Source organism: Rhynchophorus ferrugineus, unplaced genomic scaffold (assembly GCF_030347505.1).
Source record: "Rhynchophorus ferrugineus isolate W39M unplaced genomic scaffold, kcgeb_rfMv2 rfM4, whole genome shotgun sequence".
NCBI classification, from domain to species: domain Eukaryota; kingdom Metazoa; phylum Arthropoda; class Insecta; order Coleoptera; family Curculionidae; genus Rhynchophorus; species Rhynchophorus ferrugineus.
Window position 1 is genome coordinate 24600231 of NW_027472583.1, and position 25029 is coordinate 24625259.

Consider the following 25029-nt stretch of genomic DNA (forward strand, 5'->3'; position numbering starts at 1 on the left):
TCTAATATCATTAAATAATAGCATTAACTATATAACTTATTTTATATTAAATAGGAAAAGTATATATGGAAAGAACATGATGATTTTGAAACATCGTAGAGTAAAACGACGTCCTAATCAGATAATGTCGGAAAATCCAGCTTGATTCGCCAGCCACCGAAAAAAAAAAATACACACACACAAGAACAAGAAAAATAGAGCGTTGTAGGGAATCGAACATGGAAGATGTTAGAGAAAACACACGCTTTCATTTTTGACGGAGGATCGTATAATGCGCGTTCCCAACACCGACGTCGTTCCTTCTCTCTCTGGAAAATCGATGGATCCAAGCGGGCCGATCCGGCTTCGTACGTTCCATTCAGTCCGCTGCCGACGGAATTGGGTCCGTGGCGACGTACTGTGCCCGCTCCGACGACGGTTTCGTGGCTACCGCTAACGTGCAGGACCCTCTCAAAGGCATGCGACCGACCTTATCGAGCAACGACTTGAAAGAAACTTACAGTAAAAAGGTGAGTTCTTATCGGATTCTTGCTAGAGACGATGATTCGACGTAACCGGCCGCGGAACGCTTTAGTAAATTAAGAGGTTAAGTGAATACGTACTTGTTTAGTTGGATAAAACCATTAACATTCACAACTAATGAGGGTTTTAGATCAATAGCTAGATAAGCACAATAGGAAAGGGTTTATGGATTTCTTAATAACGCTCCATGACCCGGCTATAAAAACGTCAACTTTAATATTTAGCAATTAAATAGGCCTGATAGATAGATTACTATATTGTTTTATAAAGCAGCCATAAGCACATAACCAAATTTTTAAATAAAATTTTTGTTAAAATAAAAAATCATATTCATAGAAAAAAAAATTCATGTAAATATTTCAAAATATAATATAATTCTTATTATATATCATATAATGGGGCGATAATTTAGTTAAAAAACCTGGTTCGATTAGGGAGAGAAATTTTGATTAAAAATTGTTGAAAATTAAATACCATAACTAATGTATATTTGAATACTTTTGCTTAACTAACATTTGTACTGTGCGCGATAATCAAGTTTTCTTTACATAAAACAATGCTAAGAGCGACCCCTCGAATTATTATAATAACAACACTAAAGAATTGAAAAATAAACAAGAGTAATAACGTGCTTCTATAGCTAATATGCATACATTTTAGTTTTGAACTTGATCAAGACATCAAAGATAATATATTAGTCTTTGGCTAGTAAATTTGATATTTATTGATTTGTTTAGAGAAACCGTAATTTCGATCCTTAATGTGAAATCAGACAAACAAACAAATTTTGACTTCGTATGTGAATTCGAGCTACACTATTTCGATGACTATTCTAACAGAACAACTCATAAATTAACCTAAAGCATATCACACGTATATATGTAAAGCATTGCAGTACGTTTTGCTAACATATGCTTATAACTACACGTATTTCAAATGGCGTTTCAAGTAAAACTTTCACAGAGCAAAGAATGTTTCTCAACAACATTTTTAATGCATTAGTTCATGTTCATATATTCACCTCAACAATATTCTTACCATTTTCCTAACTAGTAGAATGAAGATATCCAACTTCGGTCTTCTGCTGTTACTGTTTGTTGATATGAATATTACCCTGGGAGTTCAGTTTAAAAAGTTAGTATAAACTTGTTCACTAAATCATTTTAATGCGAAGTACAGCGTGGTCAAATCGTACAAACTTGTGGACAAATCATTTCAGGTCATCTCTAAGATAGACCACCAAAGCCTTATATGTTTGTAATGTATGCAGAATGTGCATCATTTATGTATCCAATTTGCGCTAAAAGAAATCAGTTACCATCGTTCTGTAGGGATTGCTTTATCGGTGATTTAAAAAAAATAGAGATGCCGCCGTCACATTAAAATTCACAAGGCTCTAAACAGTATTTGGATGGAATCCTATACACTACACAAAATTAGTATGAGGTGTTGTTAACTAACGCATTTGTTTAAAAATGCTCCTTGACGCTAAAGGCCAATTTTGATTCCAGAATGAGAAGTATCTCATCATGAAGAAGTATCTTCCAAAAGCTTCAAAGCACAGACAATGAACGAACGGTGTTTGTTTATAGTTATTAACTTTGACATCATGAGTTAGTTTATTCTCGTATGTGTTCCACGAACATTGAATTATTGTACAAGGCAAGAATTGAATACCTCGGGTTTTCGTGAACACTCTCATGAAGAACAGAGTGTATCGCGGTCGATCTGGCATTTCGAAATTAACCACCAAACGATAGAAAGTCGACTTTGGAGGACCACTACATCTGCAAAAATGAACATAACACACGATACTCTTGGAAAAACTTATTTTGATAACATTTAGACGCACAGCTCATTAGTATAACTTATCTCCTAGAACGTCAACAATCTACCCGTGGGCAATAAGTATCATTCAGTCTATGTGACTATTAATCAGTTCGTATGGCAGTTTGCATTTGATCCTACGCATTTAACTGTTTGGCGAGTGCATTGGGATGTACTAATAGTCTTTCAGAGTACTTCGCACTAACACTCCGAATCACACTCGTTATGGATTCTAAGGGGATATCACGCTGAATCAGTTTGTTGGAGACGTCATATGGGGATCGCCAATGACTCCCAACACTTTATTCTGGGATTGAATAATAAATAATATATTGTAAACAGACGGTACCAAAACAACACGACCATCAGCAATACTTAATATGATCAATGTACTTTATGAGTGGCTCCAACTGCACTAAACAATCAGAAAAAATGCTTAAACGAGAAGACGTACATACTATAGCCACCAGATACTCTACCTTCAGACTATGGTTATTTCAATAAATGCTGAAACTTTTGGATAAATCCTAATCTTTTTTATGGGGGCACATTTGAACTCTCAAGAATGGTAGGATAAGTCTGTTTTAGGTTTACCAAATAGTCAAAATATTAAAAGGGCATTATTAAAATGTATTCAAATTAGTAATTATAATTGACCAAAGTCCAGAATTGCTGAAGCCGCTGCTAAAGCCCTCGAAATAAAAGAGAAAAAATTTAGAACAAGACGCAACGAAATAATATCAACGCTCCACTAGAACATTCACATCCCATCCAGCAAAAACAGGGTGAATTCCCAACTTGAGAAAGTATCCGAAAATTTGATGGCAAAAATAATATTTTAGAATAGAAACCGACATATTTTAATTATAGATGTGAAATTAGAATTATAAATTAAAATTTGAATAAATATATTGTGTAAAGAACTCAATGTTGGTTTAGCAATTAGATCAATGATGGCAGCTCTTCAGCATTTCGATTCTATGCTGCATCTATCTTAAGAAGTGGTAACGACTCTATGTCTGATGAGTATGCTGGATGTAGAAATACTTTCCATTTGAGCTGCAACAGTGTATCCACCACAATTTTTGCAACTTTTACTCGAGCGTTGACAAGCAAGACGAGGTCTGAGTCTGTTACTTGATAGCGCTGGTATTTATTGAATATACGTCATCTAATTTGTTCGATTGACTCCAGTATATAATAGCAGTTTTATTCAGTAGCAGCCACCATATTTCACAGCAAGATAGTACGGCCATTTCAATATCGATGTCTGTGGATCACCTGGACTAACCCATAACTTTCTGAGGTTGGTATTGTCGAGGTAGATTTATTTTTCATCGCTAATCATAATACACTACCAAACTCTTCTTTTTTTCTTGGCAGTCGAGCAATTGTTGCAACGGTTCGTTTATTCGTCAACTGCTAAACTGTCTGAAATTGTCTAATTCAGAATATGAGCTGAATTTACGTCCAAAAAACCTTGCAATTTATTGTTCTCGATTGTTTTCGAACACTTTCTGATAAAACTTTCAGCATATTCCAGGTTATTCTTTCACGTTTACATCAAAATAAGTTCTCTTAAATTGCCGAAACCAAAGCCAAATATTGGAATATGACAAGGCAGCAAAATTTTAATTCTATGAAAGAGCTTATTGAGATTTGATAGCAGATTTCTTAAAAACAAACAACCAAAATAAGATGTGTTGCAAACTCAATTTTGAATTTTCCATTATCGGCGTCTATATACTCTGAAAACAATGGTTTTATGTTGAGAAATGTCGTAACTATATTTATATATAGAACAGCTATGAAAATAATTTAACGGATATTTACATTGTACAGCTATTCGCGTTTTTAACAATATATATCGCTGATCAGAATACTTGAAATCCCCAATAATAAGAATCGAACAAAATACCAAATCCAGACTAAAATCGGATAACTATGCGAACGAGTAATAACTGCTTAAAGTTTTTCTATATATAACCGGCACTATTTATATGAAATATATGAACATGTACTTTCTTTCAAGCGTTCATGAGTAATATCCACAACAAATATCTGAAACTATTTACAAAACAAGACTAGCTCTGCTGGCTTGATTGGTGCAGTGATAAAGGCGACAGGAGGGTCCTCCTACTGTTGCGATAGTCTCGGGTTCGAATCCTCCTGGGTCATATTTGTAATTTCATGTTTGTGATTGTTTAAAATGTGTGATTGTCTTTGGGCAAAATCCGACAAGAAAAATGAACGCAGTAACGCTAGTGACCAGGTATGACCGGATGTCTTCTGGGATGATTTCTAAGTTGGTCACTCGCCAGTCGGTAGGCTTAATGTCGAGGACCGTGGTTCGTAACCCACATTAAACTGTAGGTCCAGTCCAGAAAAACCCTCGTTGGTAAAAAGGAGACCTTAAAATATATTAAAAAAAAATAAAAAGACTCTATATATAATAAATACATTCTTAATAAAGAATGTATTCGATATAAAATTTATACATCAATATTCTTGACGGGTAAAATAAAATAAAATGCTCTCAATTGTTATGATTATTTAGAATTAACAATTATATTTACAATTAAATTATCTACAAGTTTGCATGTTCCCTTTCCATAGTAACAACGTTCACCTTGAGCTTTCTTCGTCATAAAAGCTCAAGTTCATTCAACCATAATTTAGAGCAGGGATCACCTTCACCTGTACAATAGGCGAGAGTATTTTTTCTCGCTTGTAATGTGTCCATTCTAGGAACAACGTGTATCCGTAAAAGATCCATAAATATAACAAAATTGATTTTCCTTTATCCGTTTATTTATTTACGGCGTCAATGATGTAGGCAAATGCAAGAGATCCTATTAATAGATTCCAAAGGTTCAAGGATAGGTAGCCACAACAATAAATAATTCAGTACAATAACGTGCCTAACGCCGTATATTTATTTTTAATTATCATATTTTATGATAAAGGATAATGTTAAGCCAGTGAATAAACTGATGTATATCAAGGCTAGAATAATAAAAAACTAAATAATAACATAGCTAAGTGCTATATATATCAGATTTACTTATACTTCTCTATTTAAGATTTGAGCCAAGTACGCGTCATTAATAAAAAGAATTCAAAAGCTTACGGTCATTTGGGTCAAGGTTTGGTGAATTCGAACTGAACTAAACTATGATGGCACTTACTCATAAGAAGAAATGTATGGGTTTAAGTTAAGTATTGAACATATAATTACTGTTACTATAAAAGTAAAAATTGAGATCAGTAGTTTTGCAACGTGCCAAATATTTATGGAAATATGTATGGAAAGCCACACTCAACGGACATTCCTTTTTCTTACTGACACTAATTTCCTAGACGAGCAGCAATCTCCTAAGAAGAAGCCAAGCATTGGGTTGATTAATAGATTGCTTCAAAATACTAAAAATTGCCTGAGGAAATATCTAAAAAAAACTTTCAAACGAGTTCATATACTACAAAATCATTTTCCACAAATTATGCAAATTTTATAACATTTTTAGCAATCATGTATATTTGAGGGTATACATAAAAGTGCACTTTATCTGTTTTTTTAAGCAAATTAATTTGAAACAACTTAAAAACAGAGATATAGAGATATATAATACTGTAATATTAACCATTGATGCTCTTCTTGGCCGCATTTTGAATTAGGAATATTTGATTTAGTAACGTTGAGTCAAATGTTCTTTTCCAGAGCTTAATTTCTTCATAATTTACTATCTTTACACATATTACATATCACAAATTGAAAATATCACTATCATATATTAGCTCATGATACTTGCTATTAGAGACAAGAACAGAAAGTGTATCACAGATGTACCCAAATACTCTAAAAATTATTACATACACCGGGACCTTCAGATACCTACTGTTGCTAAGGAAATTCAGAGAATCGCAAAGAGACTTGAGAGGAGATTTCACTCCAATATTAATGAAGAAGTATAATTAGAAGTATTCAACTGTTGGATAACACTCGCACAGGGTACACATTTAAAATTAATCAATTGATCTTGTTGTGCTGTGAGATGCACTTAATAGAAAAAAACGACAGTGTTAACACGTAAATATTATTACTATAGAGATAAAATAAAGATATATATATATATATATATATATATATATATATATATATAATTATGTGTTTTGAAGATTTTCATATTTAGTATCATTAAAGTTGCACATTTCAAATATTAAGCAATAAAGAAATAACGAAAATTAGCGAGCCCTATTATTCAGAACTCATATACCTTCTGGTCCTTAACACAAATGCAACTGAAATTCCACACAATTTAACAAAAAAAAGCTCGTGTCGATTGGTGCAAAGAAATGCTTAAGAAATTCAATCGCGGTGCTTTGAAAGACGTTTATAAAGTCGTGACAGGTGACGAATCATGGATATATTCGTATGAGCCCGAAAGTATGCAGCAGTCCACTGTATGGGTGTTCCAAGCACTTCAAACAAAATGGTGGCCTGTTTCTTCAGGAAAACTGATCATATTGCAACAGTGCCCCTAGAGGATCGTAGAACAGTAAATTCTGATTGATATGCAACAATTTGTTTGCCAGAAGTCTTCGGTGAAATAAAGAAAACAAACAAGAGATTCCGGATTGTTCTTCATCATGACAATCCGATCTCTCATAAGTCGGCTAAAACAATACTATTTGCGCACTCAAAACATCAAATTAATAGTTCATCCGCCGTACAGCCCCGATCTGGTACCCAATGATTTCTTTTTGTTCCCATCCGTGAAGAATAAACAGCGTGGTCAACGACTTACATCGTCCGAAGCAGCTATTGAATTTATGTAAAAATCCTGTTTTGAAGATATCTCATTCGGTATGGAATAAATGCTTTGAAAATTGGTTTAAGCGTTTGCAAAAGTATAACGATCATCCTGGCGAGTACTTTGAAAAACAATAAAAATATATTCGCAGCTTAAAGATTCGTTTTTTTTTTCATATTCCCAAAATATAAATAGTAATCCTCCTAGTAATTATTTAATTTTTGGAGGAGAAAAAAAAATTGAAGGAGGAGGTGTTTGAAAAATACTGAATTGTCACGAAATAATTTTAGGATATTGGTTTACTAAGAATTCAAGAAAGGCATGAGTGTCTATGAATGCGAGGAAAGTTTTAAATTGGCTTAAGGGTCCCGTACCATTAGCTACGATTTATAGGTGTTGTAAATAATTTGAACAAAGTCACAACTCAGTCTTATAGAGTAATGAAATATGTTCTGGTTTGGATTGGTCGTAAAAAATCATCGCACGAAAATGTTCACGATTCAGTTCCATTTATTGTCGAGACGAAACTTTTACCTAAATATAAAATAAACAAATAATACGACAAAACATTTGGAGTATGTATATCGTCAAAAATGTCAAACTTTACGACGGAACTGTCAGATGGACTCATATAACAACAGTGTTGCCAATTTCCGAAATATAAATAGTGACGATCGTATAATAATCCATCCCATATGTACAGTTTATTTAAAATAAAAACGAAACACATTTACATCAGAATCATGGTGGCCAATGCCAAGTTCCAATAACACTACATTTTCATATTTATTACTGAATTTTCGTAAGATTGTTCACGGTTGTGCGTGTCTATAGTTTACATTGCGGACCACGTCTGAATATATTTATCGTCCAATAAATCTCCGTTCGTGAATAAAATCATTCCAAAGCGTTAATATTTTCAGTTCTACACGTATTTAAGCTATTTTATGTTATAAACTGCATGCCATTAAAAATGTTATTTTATTGATTACAGTTACAATATAAATATTGGTATAATGTCCGGCAACAAAATTATCTCTATCCTACATCAAATTTTAATGTGTTTTCTTAATTATATAAATAGTATCAGTATATGTATCCTCCAAATTCTCTTTAAAATAACGGAATATTCATAATATTTACGATTTTATGAAAACGTTAATCCTAAATAATAATAATTGAGCAATAGTTATAATGTGAGGCAGCAGAACATAAATCTTAAACCAATAATAAAAACCAGAAACACTACATAAATTAATAACTAAGACAACAAGATAACATTATTCATTAATTTTTACAAAATATTAATATAACTAATACCATATAATCAATGGTTATGATCAATAGATTCATAGTTTAAGTAAAACGTCAAATAGAAGGTTCGTAGTTTCTTTAGTTTCTGAAATTTTTATTCCTTGAAAATAATATAAAGTCTTTTAATATTCCAACGTCAAGCATCGAAGGTTAAGAGTTTTCATATTTTCACTTAAAATAATGGAATAAACCCTCCCAAACACTCGAAAATGAGTTAGAAATCTTGAAGAAACTTGTCTAAATAATACTAGAAAAATGAAAGTCGGGGCAGTAGTATTGATGATATTCCAGAATAATAGCAAACACAAAGAACATTCAGACACTCAATTTTTGACATTCCGAAACTTTAGGTGAATTCTAGGTTGTTATTGTAAGTGTTGAAATCCCACTAAATTAAATTGGCGCACTAATTGATATACTGAGCATTGTCAAAATGATTTCGGATGAATCTCAATTTTCATCTTAATAGAAGTTTCGTATTTGTTTCTTTATATGTATAGATTTTTTCTTCCAGTAAAATATAAGGTCATAAGCATCATCATTTTTTTACTTATATTTGTTGAACAAAAATTACAAAAGTTCGAAAATAAGTCAAAAATGCTGAAGAAATTGGTGCCCTGATTAATTGGGCTAACTAAACATTTTGTTTTCAGATGGCTCTCACTTTCATTTAAATTCACACGTAAATAACTAGTTAGTAGAACCGGCTTGGTAGGTGCAGGGGTGAAGATGACTGGACGGTTCTAATACTGTTACCATAATGGCAGGTACAAATTCTGTTGGGGCACTGATATGCTTTCTGTTTGTGATTGTGATTGTAAATGTCTTTATAGACATCAGTGGAAAATCCTAAAAGGAATAACCATCCCAGTCACGCCAGTGACTAAGCTGGGTAAGACCAAATGTCTTCTGGAATGGCCTCTAAGTTGGTCACTGGCCAGTCGGGAGGCTTAATGCCGAGGTCTGTGGTTCGGAGCCCAGGTTAAGCGATAGCTCGAGTCCAGATAAACCCTCGTTGGTAAAAACGAGATACTAAAATATAAGAAAAAAATACTAGAGATCAACGAGTACGCAATATTCACTAAAGCAAATGATTGACCATTATTTTTTGAGGATAAAATAAAGACGAAATATACCATTCAAGATATAATTATTATACCCCATAGTTTTATATTATTACTACATTAAATATATATTTATTAACTGGTTAAAATATACATTTTATACTGGTAAGTAGTAGAACAAAAACAAGATAACACTGACGAAAGCGAGTTTCCTGAAATGAAAAATTTTATATAAACACTCTAAATATGTAGAACTTTAGATTCGTTAAGATGGACATAAATAGTTAGAGCTCTCTAAAGGTTTAACAGTCTTCTTGAATATATCTAATAACAATTGCAATATATTAGGCCATTAATATATACTTTTTTACATTGGATATTATAACAATGAATGTTCAAGATAATATTTAATTATATTTTGAGACTGTCACTAATATTCAGACTGACTTCTAATAAACATCATCAATTAGTGATATTAACCTAATGAATATATTTATTTTCGATATTTTTATAGATAACATTATCTGAACTCTTTTTATAAAACACAAATAAACATCAATATTATGTCATATAAGTTTATTCAAAGATAGGCACACTTTGTAAGTCAAAGACACAAACTAGAAAAGTTATTTATCTTCCTTAAACTGGCTCTTCTATAGGAAAATTCATGGATTTAACCAATGTTTTCTAACTACGCTCAACGCGCCTGAACAAAATATATATGTAAACGCTTAAATTTTTATAAATTTGCAATAGTAATGTCGATTAAAACATTTTAAACCATTTAAAAAATATATCTAACTAAAACTATTCCTCATCACTGTAAAAAATGTAAATGATTGGTAAAAATGATTTTATCCATAGAGAGATTTCTATCTGACCTATTTTCGCCCAATGCAATTCTCAGAAGCATCGCCTGAAATCAGTGTCGATCCATACATATGGTTTCATTTTTATTGCATGCTTGACAGTGGAGCATAATCTCTGATAAATCCATTCCATTTTGACTGCATGCGATGCAGCAAGTCACGAATTAATAAACGCATCTGAATATATCTGGATTTCAATTCGTTAGAGTCAATTTTGGTTTTTATTTGTCATTCTCAATGCTTTTAAAGTTTTGCCTACCATTAATGACTTATCTATCAATGTTAAAGGTAAGTTAACAAGAGCCTTCATCATATAATGCTTTTTCTCGTATGGCTATTAACTAATCTCCGTTCTTGAAAATCAATATCGCCTGTTTTGTCACCACTGCATCTAAAACAGGATGACTTTCTGCATCACTTTTTATTTTAAACTATCAGTTATTATTAATTACTTTTTAACTAAACAAAATGTACCGAAATGGATACTTAAAAACAGCTATTTTGTGGAAAACCATTTTTTTGTTATATTTTAGAGTCACCTACTGTTTAACGTGGGTTCCAAATCACGTTTCTCCCGTCAGAAGACATCCGGTCTTATCCAGCCTGGCTACTGGGATGACTGGGATCATTTTCCTTCTTGGATTTTACACTCTTGCCTAAGGACAATCACAAATTTTGAACAATCAGAAACATAAATTTACGACCATACCCGAGATTGGAACCCGCGACTATCACAACAGCAGGAGGAAGGTCCTGTCGCCTTTACCACTGCGTCAATCAAACAGACTGACCAGTGACGAGAAACCATTATATTAGTTATAAAAAAATTATAATATTTATCAAGAAATTTAAATTGTAGTTTTCATAGTTTTTTTGATATATCGATAATTTGTCATGGAAAATGTTTCTAAATATTTTTATTGAAATCTGAATCCAGCACAGCACTCATTATCTTCTTATAAAAATAATGGAATTAAGTTTTAATCAAGTTCCAAGTCACTGGACATTAAAATTAAAAAAAAAAACAATGCTGTATAGGAATATTCGATCTTACTGACAATAAATATTAAGTTCCCCTAAAGAAAAAGGAAGAATTTTAAAAAGTATTCGTCGTAATTCTTCCTTTAACTGTACTTTCTCAGAAAACTATATTTCACCATCTCCACTGCAATTCTTTAAAGGTTTTCCATGAGCATCACGTAGAAACAAAACACAATTTATATCTGAACCTAAATCGATAATTCTACTACTAAAATGCTTCTACGGTATAGTTGTAAATCGAGTTTAAAACAGTATCTAGGAGAATTAAAACCTTCTTAAGACATTCCAGAGATTGAATTCAACAACTATATTGAATAAAACAAAAAGTGTAAAAAATGTTGGCATATAATAAGAGTCAGAATAATTTTGGAGAAATAAAGAGCCGATTTAAGTTTTATTTAAAATATTTTACTTTATCTGCATCACAGTATGATAGGTAGCAAATAGGTAGAAGACTCATCGATGTATTCCAAATACAATCAGTATTGTAAAAAGGCAACGAGATGATAGAGTTCTAGGTCATTAAAAGTAAATATTGACTGAGATCCTAACGCCGGGCTGTTAGGAAACTAGGTCACTAATAAATTTCCAATTCATCTAAACAATAAAAAATCGCCAAAATGTTTCTTTAATTTTTAATATATGAAGTGATTTTGCACTCACTTTGCATCTTTTGCAGTTTAAAACAAAAATATGTGTATTTATGTATCTATTATTTTAATTTAGAAAATAAAAATAAATTTGTCTTAAGTATAATAAACTTTTCATTAATAAAATGTAGGTTTTGTTAAAGTTACATAATATTTTGTTATAGTTATAGAAGTTTATCGATAACAGTAAGTTAAAGCATTGTTGAACATGTTAAATATTTTAAGTGGATAAAGATCGTAAATAGTATCGATCCTCTGTAAGCAATGCCAATACATCAACATAAGACATTTTCTTAAAGGTCATTCTAACCATCGATCTCCATGATCTGTTTCCGTTGCTATTAATGTCGAAATATATCATAGAGATATTGGCGATTCTTCTAAATATTTGGACAAATTTTCTTTGTTGGAACAGCTTTGATGACCGTATAAATAATGAAAAGAAAAATATATTAATTGAAGTATTATAGATAATCAAATAATTTATAACAATATTATTACAATTGCTATATATAGTAAGAAGAAACAAAACTGAGTAAAAAAGAGTGAGGAATTCTTCTATTTTAACAAAAAAAATTGTGTTTGAATTTAATTTCAAATGTATTACCAAATTTTGCCATAATATATATTAGTGTATTAATATTAGTATTAAGTATTGATAAATAGTTCGACGGAAAGCGAATTAAAAATATCAATTTTCCGATTGATAATGACCATTATTTTCTATATATTTATCCCAGTGAAATTACTTTATAAAATCTACAGTATATTATTCAATAAGTAATATTATGCAATTCTAAATTACTACAAAATAGAGTACAAACTTTTCTACATTTAAGAGGTACACACTTGTTGTACTCTATATTTAGTGGAATTAGAAAGATAAGAAAATGTACTATATTACTGCTCAACTGATGTCATTCCAACTATTGGTTAACATAGTACTAAGGAAATACTTTTTGTTATTCTTTTTTAAACATAGTAATTTAATGAGCAAAAATAGAGTTAAAGTAAAAAATTACTTAATTCACGTTATCCTGAATTTGAGTAAAGTCACAGAACTATAGATAACAATGTATAGCTTGCACTTGATAAATGTGTCTAATTCCAGTCCAATATGCTGCTGTTGGATCCGCAAGACTTCCAATATGTCATCAAGAAAAAACATATAGAATTTTCCTTAATCATTACTTTTAAAAGGTCTTTGAGGTCTCAAGCTTACAGATGTCAGACTGTAACTGTGCCTTTCTTTAAGTTTCGAAGCTATATAGAAGAATTAGTTTGAAGATGCCGGATTTTAGTCTTGTTTGTTCAGATAGTCGTCAGTAGACCTCAAACAAAAGCCATTCCTTTGCACATAAATCAAATCATCGGCTAACTAAACAGCAGCTGATAAAAATCTAAAATAATTTTTTCTATAAAAGAGGCTAGAATTAACGTATCAGAATATGTTGAAAGACAATGTCGATGAAAGGATTTAAACGTTCTAAACAATTATTTCCTTAAACCAGTAATAGTTGCTTATTGTGGTTATCATTATCTAATATGTAAAAACGAAAGGAAAGAAATGGAGTTGAAATATAGGAAAATCTATCAGCTAATTAGAAGAAAATCACAATTATTAATACACAATTAATTGCTAGTATACGGCGTTCTGCGAAAAATAATATTAATATGAGATTTTCAGAACAGAAAGTATCCTGAGAACAATTATAGGTGCACCCAAATAATAGAGGAATGATTACTTACACCAATAATTCCTGATACCGACTGTCACTCAGGAAAACAAAAGGACTGCAACGAAACTTGAGGACACACTTCATTCTCATGTCAATATCGAAGTAATAGTAATAATAATAATGGATAACACCAGAAGAGAACACAAACTCAAAAGAATCAAACTATTTGATCTTGTGTAGCAAAGTTTAGTGAGGTATATTGAATAGAGAAACAGCAGTGTTAATACATAAATATGACTTCACCAAAGACTGAGGTAGATCCGATGGATCCTTCTAGATATATACCTGGATGGTTCGTTGGTTATTGTAAAGATAAACTGTAGGTTAGTCGGCAACGACTTGTAACAATATACTAAATACATTTTAAAAAATCTTCTTTTTTTATAACATCTTTATTAGATACGCTTAGTATAATCTTAATTTACAATTAATTTAATACTATTTTTCATTTGTACTGGGATTAATTCACATGCAAGGCGAGTGCTAGAAAATACATCAATATGTATTCCTGAATTATAAAATTATAATAACTCATAGCTATAGTTTACACTAAAGGTATACACTTTATATAAGTTCGTATGGTTTTGTTCGCTTCAATCTCCTGACATCCTTCTTCGTTGGTTAAATAGCGATAGACATTGGTAATCAATCGAAGAACCTTGTTTTGACAGCGTTGTATGACTAGTTGATTTAAATTTTTATTGCAACCCTATTTGCACTCCATAGGTCCAAATTGGCTTTATTATTATATTATAGATCAAGCCCCTTGATTTTAGATCAAGTTGAGATTATCTTCCGAGTAACCAGTATAGTTGTTTTATTTTGGATCTAATGTGTTTTGCCCTTTGTCTAAAGTGATGTTTCCAATTTAATCTACCGTCAAGATGGATTCTAAGGTATTTAGCTGATTCTCCTTGAGGAATCCGCCATCCATTAAGTGATATAATTATGTTTTTATTATTTCGCCGCAGTGCAAAATTAACGTGGACAGATTTGGAGTAATTAAGTTGAATTTTCTAATCTTACGTCCATTTGTAGATTTTGTTGACTGCCACTTGTACTTTTTCTATTGCCCTAGGCAGAGATATATCTTTTGCCATAATAACTGTGTTCCAAGTAGTGTTTTTTTGTTGTTGGAATGTCAGCAGTGTAGAGCAGATATAGGAGAGGTCCTAAGACGCTACCTTGTGGAACTCCAGCCAAAATAGTTTTAAATGTCGTGAACGCCATTTCGTGCGATACTCTAAATTTTCTTCCGAAGAGATATGACTCCAGCCATTGACAATAGTTACGCGGTAACAATTTGCTCATCTTACAGATTAATCCCAAATGCCAAACCCAATCAAAAGCTTGTGAGACATCCAGGAATATTGCATGGCAGTATTTATTTTCCTCGAACGCTCTTTCGCAGTTACTCTATGCACCTGATCGATTGTTGAATGGTGATTTCGAAAACCAAACTAGAAATCTGTTATTATTACAACATTTTTAATACGTTTAAATATTATTTTCCCAAATAGCTTTAATATTGCAGGTAATAGCGAAATAGGTCTATAAGATTCGACTTGTTCTGCAGGTTTGTCAGGTTTTTTGAGCCTAATTATTTATGCCACCTTAAAGCATCCTGGAAAAAAAATCTAATTTTAATTCCTTAGATATATTGATGCAGAAAAACCACATAACATTAAAAATGTTATACTAACATGACCTTAACTTATTATAATCCTATTACACCGGTATTCAGCATTTTTGCGCATTGGACATGTGTACCTATTTTTGTTTTTGTATTTTTATGTTTTGTGTTGCTTTTATACCTAGAAATAAAAATAAGAACAAAAATAGTTCTGTATTCTATTTTATGCATTTATGCAAATAAAATCATCATCTTGAATACATCTGCAAGTGTTATATAACATATGTGGAACAGGTCAATTGAAAACTCCCCCAAAGAACCATAGTAAAACACATTTTTTGGCAAAATTAGTTTTTTTATTTAACATAATTTCCTTCAAGGGTGATAAACTAATTATAGCCACCTTCCAACTTGTCGATACCATTTTTGTAGAACGATTTGTCCTTTGCTTCGAAATAGGCCTCAGTTTCGGCGATAACCACTTGATTCGATGAACATTTTTCCCAGAGAGCCTTCTTTTAAGATCTAAGAACAGAAAATAGTCGTTGGGGGCCAGATCTGGAAAATGCGGTAGATACATCCATTTCATGGATTTTTGCCACCATTGTCACTGACTTTTAACACGGTGCATTGTCTTGGTGAAGCAGCACTTTATTTTTCTTCAAATGCGGCCGTTTTTCGGCGATTTCGTAATTCAAACGGTCCAATAACACTATGTAATAGTCGCTGTTGATGGTACTTCCTTTCTAAAGCTAGTCAATGAAAGTTATTCCATGCGCATCCCTAAATACAGACGCCACAACCTTGCCAGCCGACTGTTGCCTTTTCCCACGCTTAGGAGCGGATTGGACTTGGATTGGAATATTTGAAGTGAAATGATGGAGCCATGTTTCACCCATTGTCACTTATCGACGTAAAAAGTCGGGTTTATTACGTTTGAACATCTTCAAATACTGCTACGTCAAAAGTGAGCTCGCGCGGCATCCACTCTACGCAGAGCTTTCTCATACCCAAATATTCGTGAATTATATGATATACACGTTCAGTTGATATCTTTAGAATATCTGCTATTTCATTAAATTTCAACTTACGGCCATTCAAAATCATTTTGTGAATTTTTTTAATGTTTTCATTGCTAACAAACCCTTTAAAAATTTTACCACGTCTAAACTTAGCATACCACTCCTTCATGGTTGATTTTCCTGGGGCAGTATCGGCAAACACGGCATCAAGCCAAGTTTTTACTTCAACTATATTTTTTCCCTTCAAAAAGCAATATTTTATCAGCACCCGAAATTTCTTTTTATCCATTTTTACCAGAGTAACAAAAGTTGTTTCACTCAAAATGCTATAATTCACAAACTAATAATCCGACAGAATACATATAAGAGTATATTAAGTAAAACCCATACGCGGTGTTATTTTAATGCGTATAAGAACAAACTTAATTGCTTTACTCCCTAATTAACTCTTAGAAAAATGTAGAAATGTTATTTTTACACACCAAATATTTAATAGGCATTTTTGAATCTAAATAATAATATTATCGACTTTCTATCAGAAACATCTATATAACCAGACAAAAAAGAGGTTTTCTTATAGACTATTCAGACCAAGTTTTACCGGATATTAAACATTCCTTTACATAAAGAAAACTATTTATCCTTCTAATATATATCTTTCCCCCGGCCAAAGCCTCTTACAATGGTTGTTCGCTTTTTTCAGAATTATACGATGATTTATGTGGAAAATGGCTGCGCTTAGCTGAACTAGTTTCACGATGACAAAGGACAGCGACATCACCACCATATTCAATCCACGAGGTTCGAACAGAAACAGAGCTCCGAGCGTTTTGGTTACCGATGAAGGAGTGGCCAATGGTCCGTCGTTTGGACATTCGGACAGTGTCGGAAGTCAGCCTGATTCCGCTGAACCTCTTTCGCCAGCTACACCCCAAGGTAACAACAATAGCGGGACGAACGGAAACAGTCAGTCTGGAGGAATCAGAGGCAAGATCAAGAGTTGCTCGGCGTCGTTTTGTTCAAAGTCCGCTAGAAAGGTAAGTAGAAAAAAGCAAAAATTTTATGGGAAAACAATATGGGTTTTAGTATACACATCATTTGTCAAAACTATTATATAGTCCATTCAAAGTTTTTTTAATAATCCGTCATGTATATTTGTGACGTCAAAACATTGCAATGTTGCCGCATCAATTCTGAGTTTTAGTTCAGTTTGGCTTTGACATACAAGATAATTCTAATCAGAATAAAATAATTGAACAAAAATGTCATTAAATATAATTTATTTTAACATTATAGTACATCTAATACATATATTATCGAAGGACTTAAAACTACAATTAAGAACACAGGTATAATAGCTTGTAGGTTAGATTGGTTTTGTTTACACTGAACTCTTTTCCAGACCACCCATGAGGTAGAATTTCTAGGCGCGTTTTTATAGGTGGTGGTATCCCCCTGGAGGCTTAATCCACCTAATTAACAATTGTATATCTGAGAAACATATTTTACTTTCATTTGAAAGCACATTTACTTTTTTACGTTTAGTTCTTGGTTCCTTCGATGGTGTGTTTACTTGTCAAGTCATCTTATCACTGAAATATGTCTAATCCATTTACCATATCTACAAAAGAGTTAGTATTCATTCTCTCCTCATACGTTCTAACCTAATGCTCATGTTTAATTTTGAACAACTGCAATCATATCTATGCACACAAATCTTTCATGTCATACAATACCAGTTCGTATAGTTATATTCAATTAATTATGTGCATACCTTTAGTTGTTTCCACTCTAATCGCTCTGTCTCAGGAATTTCCAGCATTGCACAGCATTATCACATATCCTGAAAGTTTCCTTCAGTCACTTTCGCTTTCCGACTCACTGTCCAATTCAATCACTAAACTGTTTATTACTCTCTTGTCAAGAGTGCAACAATGAACCATTTTGAAATATTTAAGTTTCATCAAGATACACAGATTCAAATAGTTTATCATCCTTGCTTTGTTGTTAATAGTTTTCCACTGTTGAAAAACTATTTAGTAAGTACATGTTGTAATGAAACTGAAACCAACCAATTACTTTTATTACATTATGTCATTTTTACTTTCAGAATATTAAAATATGATTAGCTATATTTGGGATCGCTATTCCATTCCTTCTTTACACTGGCAATTACCAATTTAAAATTATTTAAAATATACTGATCTATGCAGGACGGAGAATCAAACAATTATTTCTATCCTTTCGTCACTCAAAATTGACACGGGATCAAAATTAGTACGAATTCTTTGTATAGCTCCATCTGTTATCACGAATAGAAAAATAGAAGTGCACCTTTGACTGACATAATAATTACTATTTTCAGTAGCTAGTTTTTTACTAGCAACTATTTCGACTGTTTTGCGACTATCGACTGTTTTTACTATTTTCATCGATAGTTTCCAATACTATTTATATGGATCATTCTAAGTTAAGAGTTACTCGCTTGTTAAGAAAGCGGCACAACATATATATTGGAATTATAATCTAATTATATATTAATTTTTTATTGAAATGCATATCTCTAAGGTAACCAATCAATTTATTAAATTTACTGGAAAAGGTATCAGAGAGTATACTCAATACATGGGCGAGACTATATGTACAGGGCAGGGATGGGGAGGTATAAGAATCAACTTTATTTATTAATCGGCTTAGCAAAAAGTTTGGCTCACTTTTTGGTGAAAACGGGGGCATACTGGAGATATGAGATTTGGCATGGTTAAAACTTATATCGAGGAAAAAATTTTTGGGCTTAAAATTGTTGTGTAATATGCGCTACAAAAAAATTTATTCCAGTAGAACGAAAACCAGCTATATCAACCAATCTGGATGCGGGTGAAAGAAGTTATCATGAGTACTTTCAAAATTTAAGGATGGTCAATTTGGCTTGGAAATGAAAAACGTATTGAAGAGCTGAAAGTATATGAAGACGCGGCACTGAAAGCTCAGATCGGAATAAATTATCATCATTAACTTAATTCTTAGTTGAGTTGGATAGGAACATAGCTTGAAAGTTCGGAAATAGTCGTAGCTAAAGATAGAAAATACTTCTAGCACTTGTACAATACTTGAACAAAATACATTGTACCAGTGTTTCTGGATATAGCTAAAAGTTGTTCCATATATACTGATACTCAAAAATAAATGAACTACTAAATAAAAATGTCTTCAAATACATAATAGCAGATATCTAATTAATTAAAAACATACTTAAAAATGTAAAATAATTAAGTTGAAACGATAATTAGATATAACAGAAAACAGACATGCCTAACTAATGTTATTGAATAAAATAATTTTAAAATTAGTAAAAACATAATTGTTATATTAATGAAATGGTAACTAATTGATAATTAACTTACTTATTTTGAATAAAATTATACAAAAAAGTATTTTACAATAAAATAAAATAAAGATACAGAATTTGAGACAACATTAAAATACGCAGGAAGTACTTGGAGTTAATATAAGTTACTATGTTCGGACTTGAGCCGAATATTTAGCTAAAGTTTACTTTTTTATTTAATTTAGTTTTATTTATTTAGTTTAGAGTATAGAAATGGTTTAAAATTCATTGATATATGTTTTGAAATGTGTATAGATTACAACAAAAACATTCTAAAAAACATATATAATATTTTATATTTATATATTATATATTATATTTGATTTATTGTTATGACAATCTAGCTACTTTTGTTACCTCAGTTACTGTTTTTCACACCTCCAGGAATTATAAAATATGTGACACCCAACACCAGAACATCATACATCATAGCAAGAATTCTATAAGGCGCTAGAGTTATCAATTTATTATGCATTGTTAAAATCCATTAACCTATTGTAATGTAATGTATTCATCGTTTATGAATGGTTTCTACTACATTCGAAATAGGTATTTGCTTGCTTGCCATTATTCATATTCAATGACTTGCTAACTATGCCTCATCATTAATATAGGTAACTATGCTCCATACTTCTTAACGTTCTTCATTTTAATGTTGACGTCATATAAGAGATAATATTTATTTAGATTTCGTTAATTATATCAGTTAATACCTAAACCTTTGTCAGCATACTATATACAATGGGATATATATTTTATGTTTGTAAACCTAGTTAATAAAATTACTGCAAAACTGAATTTCTACAACTGTTTCATTTGTAAAAAATTACTCTAAAAATGATGTATTTTTGAATGATGTGAAATGTGAAATTTTTTGTGTTAATTCCTTCAGAACATTTGCTACCTACTTTTCTGAATATGTTATGTGAGCTACTATCTATTCAAAATATTTTTCTTGGATTGTTTAATTTACTATTAAGCTCTTTTTCAAAAATATTTATGAATATCGGAGCGACGAAATAATTATTCAATAATTTGTAAAAAGATATTCACTAGGTGTATCAGTAGTTATTTTCCGATTTTGGTAACAGATCTCATGATTCGATACATATTTCATTTTATTGTACTGTCTTAAACCTCAAAACTACATGAGTTACACTCCGTCAAAACAACAGCCTAAAAATGTTTGTTGGTAAAGATTTACGATAAGCATGCTGCAACCATAATAACATGTGAAACCTGGTTTCTAAAATTCAACTGTGGCGATGTTTAAGAACCGGAAAACCCCGGTAGGCCATTGAAAACGTTGCTGAAAATGTTTCCAGATGAGGAACTGCAGGAGTTATTGGATGAAAATTCAACACAAACTCAAAAACAATGTTCTAAGCATAAAAATGTACCTTTTATGCTCTCTAATGAGTTTAAAACACTTTACTCAGACATACAATTGTTAATTAGTTGGATTAGGCCTCGGGGAATACCACAACATAAAAAACGCGCCTAGAACTCTATCTATACTAGAGTGGAAAAAAGTTCGACATAAATATAATAAAACAACTCTAATCTATAAATTATTGTGGATATATAATTAATTATAGTTTTGAGTTCATCAATAATATATGCATTTGATGTACTATAATGTTGAAATTAATTATATTAGATAATATTTTTGTGCCATTATTTTATTTAGATTAAAATTTTGTTATATGCCAGAGTTAATATGTACTAAAATTAAGAGTTGATATGGCACCATTGTGACATCACGTGAGATCGCTGCTGTTTTGAATAGATAGTTAGTAGTTATACTTGATCTTGATCATCAGAAACAAATGATCAGTTTAGACTGTGCATTGATCGAAAAATATCCACAATACATGCAAAGACATGACCAATAGAAATTGTTTTTTGGGAATACCATCCATCAATTGCCCGAGAGATGAACAAAATATATAAAATCAAATGACCTATTGAATAAATAAATTTTAACTATGAAAATATTTTCCATTTTCTTTAGCGATAACCTGGAAAATAATTACCGACACCTAAAAACACGATAAAAATACGGTCACATAAAAAATTAATTGAGAGATAGAGCTGATTTATATCATTAGCGCAGTGCTTTTAAATTATGTATCCACTAGCCCGTACCGTACGAAGTCAATAATGGATCTAGAATTATTGCACAAATAAAAATACATTTTATTTCACACAATAAACCCAAATTTCGTTCTTACTAACCCAAAATAAATTTCAAGCAAATCAGATTGAAAAAAAAACATCAGTAAAAATATCTGATATAAAAAGGATTCATAAATATATTTATCGACGCCATTAAATTTTCATAAAAGAAAGGAAAATCTTCGCCAGGTGTACCGTACAGCACAGCTCTCTCGTATTCTTTTCAATAGCGAAAAAGTTTTATCGAAAAACTATCCGCGGCGACATAACTCCTCTAATCCCAATAAAATAAAAACGGGAGAGAAAGAGATGTCACCTGGCCGAATCTATCCAATTCAATTACCCGAATATCGATGGCGACACTGCACAAATTGAGATATTGATTCGTGTAATATCTTTAAAATGGTCAACCAAAAGGGTAGACTCGCATCGAATCTCAACGAGAATAACTAATTGGGTCAAGGGTGACGGTTGGTTGATGAAAATCGCTCTATTCAAGCCGTTTAAGGACGGTAAGGTCACGTGATAGAATGGGCATGAATGGATATGTTTTGTTTTCGTCTCGTTCGCTCAAAGGGCCCACTTGATTGTTCATATATTTTCGGTATTTGCGAAATTAATAATGTAATTTGGATTTACGGGCGTTGGAAGGGAGATTGGAAATGAATACTGGGTCGTTTAATAATGGCAACTTCTTCGATTAATAATGAGCCGGTGTCGTTGATCATTTAGAAATCCATTAATAAAATTTTAAATTAATCCCCGTTATGCGTTGAGCTTTTATTGTAACTTAACTCTCGTGACTTTTTTTATTAACTAATTTTTATTCAATAGAAATAATAAGTAACTTAAAAAATAAAAATAAGTCGCTTTTATTAATTACATATTTATATCTGGACTGGACGTACAGTTTAACGTTGGCTCCGAAACACGGTCCTCGGCATTAAGCCTACCGACTGGCGAGTGACGTACTTTAGAAATCATCCCAGAAGACATCCGGTCCTACCCGGCCTGGTTACCGGCGTGGCTGGGATCATTTTTCTTGTCGGATTTTACACTGTTGCCTAGGACAATCAGTAGTACACACAGTAGAAGGACCGTTCTGTCGCCTTTAGTACTGCGCCACCAAGCCGGAAACTTTATTATTTGATAAATTTATCACCAACCATATAATCCGACGGTATGGTGACGATATCAGATGGCTGTCATATGGCATTCGGTCAAATACTATTTTCAATATTTTAAAAAAATAGTTGTTCTAATGAAGAAACGTTTGTAGTTCTTGAACTTCACCATTGGACTGTGTGCATAATAAGTATTTATTTGCTCTTTGGATGGTCCATAAAATACATTTGTAAGAATTGATGATCTGAATCTGGTGGTCATATCAACGCTCTTAAAACGAATTACATATTAGATAAAGATTTGAACGTTACCGAAAAACTTTAGCATAATATCTTGAAAGTTCTTCTAACCTTAATGACACTTAATTAATGTAGATTCCATGTTTCCAGATTTTTAGTATCCAATCCTTTGTAAATACTTCAAAACTGGTTTATGTTTCGGTTTATTGGCCGAGGTTCATCTTCAGCATCAAAAATTTCGGATAAGAATGAGCAAACCAATCGTTCACTTAAACGTTCATCATCACAAACACAACAGCATTTTCGATGAGCCCTCGCTGCATTTTCCCCTTAGTCCTCCTCATAAATAAGATATAAAATTTTCGTAGCTCAGTAACTAAATATAGTGTTGAATAATAACACTACCTTCACATCTAGAACATTCTATGAGTGGTTAGCTTTTGAAGGCCTTATAGTATGGCCTCATGAAATAAGTATTACTAGAAATATGGTATCTAGAAACCAATAATAAGCAGCAATAGAAAAAAATCAAAATAACCGTTTTCTGGAACTTATATAATAAACGAATTAGCATCAATACATTTACATACTTAACTTGATTTGTATTTACATACATATAAGCAAACAATAGAGCTGCAATTTCCAAAAATTTTAATCAAATAGTGATATTTCGAAAAAAATCTGATTTCGAAACTACTCTATAAAACATCACAGAAATGACGGATTTATTGTGAAATTGTGGTTATTTTTATAACGTAAGTAGCCAACGGTTTAGGGTCCGTAAAAATTAGAGTATTAACGAGAGGGTGATATGCTTTCATTATTGAACAATATTTCAAATACAATGAAAGTGTGGGGAAGTATGGGAAATATCATGCAAAACATAGTCGGAATATTAATTTAATCGTATCAATTTCATGCAATTAAGAAAATAATTCAGAAGGATCATATGATCACCCTAAACTGACACTGTAATATTGCATCAATCAAATTCAGCTTCATTTATGGGGAAAATGTGTTGAAAATATTATAATTTCATAATTTAATAAAGATTAAAAATATTTTTTTAAAAATAACACCGTTTTTATTTCATTTAAATCTTACCTAAATTTTGGGACACCCTATATATAATAATTAAATCATTATAATTGGCAAAGTATTATTCCTACATACACACTACAAATAAAAAGAATCATTTGATATCTTTCGTTGCTATTGACTTGTTATTGAAGTATTGCCGCCTGGTGAATATCGTATGAGAAACGTCGACATTAAGTGAATTATTCTCGTTAAGCTAGTCATCCATATATGCATATGGTCACTATAATCAGGCTATATCAAGTATATAATTTTGAGTTTCATATCTATATTAATTATTATCTATAATTAATATATATATATTAAAAGCAGTCTATAAAATCGAATGGGTAGAAAAGGCTCGCAAATAATTAGCAAATATGTCAATTTCTTTGGAAGCATTATATCGTATAATATTGTTAATAGGCTCACTATATGCAAATACATCTTCTCTCATCAAAACAGACCATTCAAAATATTTATTCTGAATACCTTTCAGAGTCGACAATACATATCGGTTTATAGAAAGG

The 25029-nt window shown here is 31.7% G+C and overlaps 1 protein-coding gene and 1 long non-coding RNA gene across 2 annotated transcripts in view; one reads left to right on the forward strand and one right to left on the reverse strand.

Moving 5' to 3' along the window:
- The first annotated feature begins 370 nt into the window (after positions 1-370).
- LOC143196383 (uncharacterized) overlaps positions 371-25029 on the forward strand; it is an 81811-nt gene continuing 57152 nt past the window's right edge. The window contains exons 1-2 of the mRNA XM_076404043.1: positions 371-509; positions 17196-17529. Coding sequence (XP_076260158.1) covers positions 17251-17529 — 279 coding nt within the window. The 5' untranslated portion in view covers positions 371-509; positions 17196-17250. The remainder of the gene's footprint in view (positions 510-17195; positions 17530-25029) is intronic.
- LOC143196385 (uncharacterized) lies at positions 17837-18407 on the reverse strand. Its single transcript, XR_013005736.1, has 3 exons — positions 18267-18407; positions 18024-18113; positions 17837-17964 (listed from the first exon to the last, which is right to left on the reverse strand). It is a non-coding gene; the product is annotated as an uncharacterized LOC143196385 (long non-coding RNA).